The sequence below is a fragment of the Mesitornis unicolor genome, unplaced genomic scaffold, assembly GCF_000695765.1.
Source record: "Mesitornis unicolor isolate BGI_N332 unplaced genomic scaffold, ASM69576v1 scaffold34588, whole genome shotgun sequence".
NCBI classification, from domain to species: Eukaryota; Metazoa; Chordata; class Aves; order Mesitornithiformes; family Mesitornithidae; genus Mesitornis; species Mesitornis unicolor.
The window spans coordinates 6,519-12,774 of NW_010203253.1; the positions used below are offsets into that span (position 1 = coordinate 6,519).

The 6,256-nt window shown below is 49.4% G+C and overlaps 1 protein-coding gene across 1 annotated transcript; it reads right to left on the reverse strand.

Annotated features, from left to right (window-relative positions):
• Positions 1-1,550: 1,550 nt before the first annotated feature.
• ZCCHC7 (zinc finger, CCHC domain containing 7) lies at positions 1,551-2,177 on the reverse strand. Its single transcript, XM_010190647.1, has one exon. The coding sequence runs from the start codon at positions 2,175-2,177 to the stop codon at positions 1,551-1,553; it is 627 nt and encodes a 208-aa protein (XP_010188949.1).
• Between the last annotated feature and the right edge of the window lie 4,079 nt (positions 2,178-6,256).

The following is a 6,256-nucleotide window of genomic DNA, read 5'->3' on the forward strand; positions in this document are numbered from 1 at the left end:
ACTGCATTTTAAGAGACTTACAGGGAGAAAAAAACTACATAAATTCCAGACGCACTGTGTCGGTCTGGGTGTCGTTTGGCACAGAAGCTGAGTGTTCTGCCCCTCTTCTGGGGGGAAACAGGGAGAGCACTTCCCAAACGCCTGAGCCTCGGGCATCGCTCATCAACCATGGCACGGCATGGCCTCTGTGGCCGTGGGCTGTGCAAAACCACACACGACTCTGCGCAAACAGTTCCTCAACGTTGATGGGCAAGAAACAGGTCTTCTACCAGAGAAGAAGGCAAAGAGCGTTTCTCAGCGTTGCCGTCTAAAACAGCACCGCTCACAGCCATCCCCAGGAAAACCCTCACTTGCACCAACCTGCAGACCAGCGCTGCAGGACAGGGCATCCCCTGCCCCGGACCGCCTCATGGACATGTGCAACAAGGAAAACTACTGGATATATCAGGTTTTTAGGTGAAAAAAAGGTCCCAGTGCTGCAGCTGACCTGGCCAGCCATGGACACAGCCTTTTCTCTCAGGCTGGGAGGGATGCTGTTCCTGGACATGATTTTTGTACTCTGGGAGCCAGTGGGCGAGAAGGAAGCTCTGATGGTCTCAGAGGGTGTAGGGGCTGGTGAGAAGGCCTGTGTTACACTGTATGGTCAATTACAGATGTGTCTCTGACATCCACCATGCTAACCATCACATTTACTAACTTCCTGCACAGTAACGTGGAAGAAGAGCTTGCAAAACACCAAAATGTTGGGCGTCAGTCTCAGCAGCTGGGAATCTCTCTGAATTACTGCATGCAGAATCCTCAACAGCAGTTACAGTAAATTTTAGATCAAGCGCCCAAAGTGACCGAATCCTGCAGGAGCGGTTTCAGGATCTCCTGTGGAGGGGCCCAGCTCAGGTTTCCTCTCCACTCCTGTCACAGTCTGTCCCTTTCCCAAGCTGTAACCCCTCAAGTCTGGCACGGAGTGAAGCCTGAACGAGCACTGGTGTCTGCAGTGCTGGGGGCCAGCCAGGCAACACCAAGAGGGGCAGCCACCTCACTGCACGGAAAGAGGAGCGACACCACTCCCTGCATTATGAGCACCGGTTACTTTCCTACCCCACAGCACTTTTCAGCAAACTTCTTACTGTTACACAGTTCCTACCTCTGATTTTCCTTACGTTTTCAGTCCTCAAACTGTTCTTTTTCTACTTAATTTGTTTACAGCAAGAAACCGTTGTATTCCCTCTTTCCTTCACCCCCCTGCAAGTTCATATATGCTCTTATGAATACAAAACATACAGGAAAGGTTTAAAGTTCACAGCGTGAATCACTCTGATATTACCTCTAAATTTCTAACAGCAAAGACGCTGTCTTTCCATCTACGACACTGCTGAAGCCGTGGTATTGGCATGGTATAAACACTTGGCTGTTTCCTTCGCCGTGGTTTCGCACCCATCATTACACACTCCGATTTGCTTTCTGTTCATCTTTCTTGTCACCCACGGACACCGGTATCCTTGCAGACAAACTCTCCCACATACAGAAGAATACAGAAGCAATTAAGAGAAGTACTAACCTTCGCTGGCAGGAGTTGTGAAGCCTTCGATGTTCAATATTATATCTTCATCCCCGTCATCTGCATCGGCTCCCAGAAGCATCCAGTTCTCGACATGATCTTCAGATATCACGCTCTCCTCCGAGCTATCGTCTATCACCAGCATGTCTGCGATGGTGTGGGCTCCAGCAGCACAAACTGGGCTAAGCTTCCCCCCAGCGCTTCTCCCTTCCCTCGAAGTGTCTGCGCCTGATCCAGACAGGGACAGGGCACTGCATGCAGCGGCCTTGGCATGGTTCGGTGTGGAAGATGCTGGATGAATGTGCATTTTGCCTCGCTCTAAACGGCCTGCTGACTTCTTTGCTTTGCTTTTGTAAATACTATCTTCATCGGGTGTGTCAGACAAGACGATGACCTCGGGATCAACTGTGATTTTCTTCTTTTCAGCCGGAACTCCTGCATCATCAGACTCTTCATCCACTTCCAGCACGCTGATTTCTCCAAGATTTTGGGAATAGTGGATCTGGCTGTAGAGATGAAATTCCACGTCGCTATCAACACTCTGCTCACTGGACGACTCCTCATGATAAAGCTCATCTTCGTACTTGTAGCTATCCTCGTCGTCTTCGTGTCCAACAAACATTCTGGAAAGCAAACGGTCTGTATCTACAAAAAAAAGAACATGTTATATCAGAATGATCATGAATGTATGTCCAAAGCCATCTTTCAGAGGATAAGCTTTGCTCTTTCTGATATTGCAAAGGTTAGTCATAGAGCTCTGCATACAGAAGACAAAAACCAAGCACATACAACAACCACAACAATCAGCGCTCAAACCCACAGTAGCAAAAGCTACTTAAGGGTGCATCTGGTTTAATCTTAACTGCTACTTGAACCTCAGCTACTCTGGCTTCTGAAAGGTGTGCTTAATGTGCTCTCAGCCTCCACAGCTCCTCTCCATCTTGGGTTCAAAACCAGGGTACCTGCATGGATCAGGAGTCAAATGAGTGTCTGAATCTGAGTTGTGATCGTTCCACCAAACAGTATTAATGTCGCAGCTCATTTTACTAACACTTATACTTATACTGGAAGAGTGGGGAAGGAAGATGTGGCACTATTTGACAGCAGTCACTGGGAGCCTATCTACACTGGGTGCAGAGTCACCCAAACTGGTGCTTCAGAACTTGACCCTGTGGCGAGAAGTGCGAGGGCTGTGACACAGGAGCACTCTGACGCGCTCAGCACATGGCCAGGTCTGAAGGCAGCACAAAAAAACCAACAGTAAAGGCGGTGTACAAATCTGCAGCCTTCACACAAAGTTGTGCGTGTCACGCTGTCCCATCAGGACTTACAAACTGAGTTACGATGCGATGAAAATGCAATTACAATGCTCTTAGACCTGAGGCCAATACACCTGCAAACAGTGCTTGCCCAGCTCACCATCAGCTAGGACATCGCCGTGCTGCCACCAGTCAAGCAACAATTACCCACAACCTTTAATGGCCTTCCTGGTGGGCCTAGGAATAAAGCCCCGATTTCCCTCCTCGTGTACTCAGCAACACTGCTTTTAAACAAATACGCTGTAAGAGCTGGCTGCTGGGACAAAGTGCGCCCTCATCAAGTTTGGAGGTGATGGAGAACTGGGAGAAATGGTCGACACACCAGAATGATTGTGCTCCTGAACCCCAAGGGGTTGGAGAAGTGGGCAGAGAGGGTCCTGGTGAAGGCCAGCAAAGGTAAATGCCAAGTCCTGTGCCTGGGAAGGGACAGGCTGGCCACTGCCTGGAAAGCGGGTTTGCAAAAAGAGACCTGGAGTGGGACAAGTGGACTGTAAGCTCACTGTCCTGGTTTGAGCTAACCAGAACTGATTTTCTATTGAGTGATTTCACTTTCCAGCTCGGTCTCTTCTCAGGGGTTGAACTGGCTGAAACCAGCAGCACGGTTTAACCACAGTGTGCACTGCTACAAGTGATCATCACAAGGCCACTGTCTCACCATGGGGGCCGTGTCTGCACCTGCAGGAGCAGACCCAACCCTGCCCAACCAGGGATTGCATCCCACACACCCACACTCAGTGCAAAGCCCAGGGATCCCCAGGGGCTCCACCCTTCCACCTTGGACCCTTCCTTCCCTCTCCACCCCTGCAATGGCCCAAGGCCCAGCAGACCCTGCTGCTTCGCCTGCCTCTCATCCTCAGCCCTGTGCTCCTGCATCAGCTCCCACTGCTGCTGGCTCCACACTGGGACTTTTCCAGTGCTCCCAGAGCCTCTGGTGCCGTCATCGTCATTGAGGGAGAATTTTATCTTGGTTTTGTAGATATATTTGTCCATGTCTGTATCTATTCCATTATTTCCTATTTCCATCATTATCCTGTAGTATCAGTATTATTGTTTCATTAAACCTGTCAGTTTTATTTCCCAACCCGGGCAGTCTCTCTCCCTTCTTCTCTTTTCTCTTCCCTTGTGGGGAGGGCGGAGGGATTCACAGAGAGCATCTGGCCAGGGTTTAGTGCCCAGCCCAGCCCTAGACCACAACACCCACACATTTCTGGGGCAGAAGTCACCCTGGGCTCCTGAAGAGCATCACCAGCAGCAAGGGAGGTCAGCGCCCATGAGACCACATCTGGAGCGCTGCGTACAGCCCCAGGCCCTCCAGCACTGGAGATGGGCACTGGAGTGAGCACAGTGACCACAGGCCACCAAAATGATTCGGGGATGGGAGCGGTTGTGTCAGGGCCAGGCTGAGGCAGTTGGGACTGGTCTGGCTCGAGGAGGCTCAGGGGATCATATCAGCACACATAAACACCTGATGGCAGGGAGTGCACGAGACAGAGGCCCTTCCAGCAACAGGTCAAGAAGCAAGACACAAAAATAAAATACAGGAAATTCCACGTAAACATAAGAAAATTTCCCTTTTTCACTCTTTCTTTGCCCAGAAAGGCTGTGGAGTCTCCACCCTTGAAGATGTTCACAAACCAGCTGGCTGTGACCCTCCGCAAAGCGCTGTGGTCACCCTGCTTTGACTGGATCACACTGATCAGACCACTGCTTCTTCCCACCCCAGCAATCCTGGGACCCCAGCCCAACGGCCAGCGCCTCTGGAGCTCACCACGTGCTCCCTAGCACGATACAAAGAGTTGTTACGTTACCGTGCCCAACTCACAGGATACACGATCGCACTTACATGACAACATCGTGCATGGAGGAGAGGAAAGTTCTCTGAAAGGTCTGTCTTTATCTCGGTGTCAGTTACTGCTAGGGGAGCCAAAAAGCTTTTTCAGACATGAAAACTGTCAGGCGGCCTCCAGCTTTTTAGCTGTGGAAGGAAGCTGTGTGGCATTGTTTAAATTTGTACACTGATACACAAGTACAAAAATTTAGGTTCGGGAGCTTTGTACAGAAGCAATTTGTGCAATGGTGGTATTCAAAGAACCCAAAGGATCTTACTATGAGAGCTTTCTGTGCACACCCTACAAGGGCCCTTCCCTGGATCACAAGAGATTTGACCCCATTTGTATTCCTGCTACACCAGAGGCAAACTAAAAACACTTTTGCCACAAAAATAAACAAGGCAAAAGAACATAAAAATGAGTGCACAAGCAGGAAAAGATGATGCTCACTGACAATCCATACGCTGTAGTCTTTTCTACCCAGGCTTCCAGCAGATCAGCGTACATCGCTCCATCTCACCTGCATAGCTCAGGAAGCAGCTTTGGTCCTCGCAGCCTCTGCTATCTCCTCATACACCCAAGTTGGTTTCTAACCTACAAATACTGTCATTGAACTCAACAGGTGGAGGTTATAGGATCTGTTTTAAAAGCTCTCCTGTCCATACAGCGACTGTAACCTCCTGGAAACTTTTACATCTGTCAACATAGCAATAACCTGAGGATAACATGAATGTATCCGCCAGACTTTGTCTCTCTCATCCGGGTTCTTAGGCAAATGCAGTACCTATTATTCCAATTAAAATATGAATGAGGTCAGAGATCTTGGTGGTAATAGACACAATAAACCTGTTTTATACCAGTACTTAGGCTTGGATGCTGTAGATAGGAAGAAAAAGTAAAACACCGGTTGCTTGAACAGTAGTAAGTAGTAAAGAAATAAGACAGAAAAGCATCTGACAGATCAGCACTCGTACTCATAAATGTTTCTCTCAACTTTACATGGGGTCTCCCTTTCAGCCAGAGATTGCCCTGTTCCCATCCACGGGGTGGGAAAAAAGCAGAGCCGGCTTCAATCAAGCACATTTACAATCTTTATCTGTGGTTACGTGACGTGAGAAAAGAGGACTTCAGTGATGGAGGAAATCAAAGAATCCCCCTGAAGCATGCCACAATTTTAGTGACACTGTAAAAGCCAGCTCAAGCGCTCTTTCTGTCCCATTCTGTCACTCACTGGATAAAGTGACGCAAACTGAGTACGTGACCATTGCAGAAAACATGCGGTGAGACCAGACTGCGGGACCTCGAGTGCCAAAGAGCGCCTGAGGAGCTGACTCACAGACACTTCATAACACAGACTGCAGTCAGAAGAGGCAGCACGGCACTGTGCTTACTTTGATCTGCCCTCCTCAGCAGCGCTGATCAAACAACTCCTCCTCCTCCTCCTCCTCGCAGGCCCTCGCACAGGAATGATGGGCTCTTCCTCTCACTCTGCATGTACAGCAGGCCCCTGGGAAACAAGAAGAGACATAACATCGGCATCACCCCAGTGACAC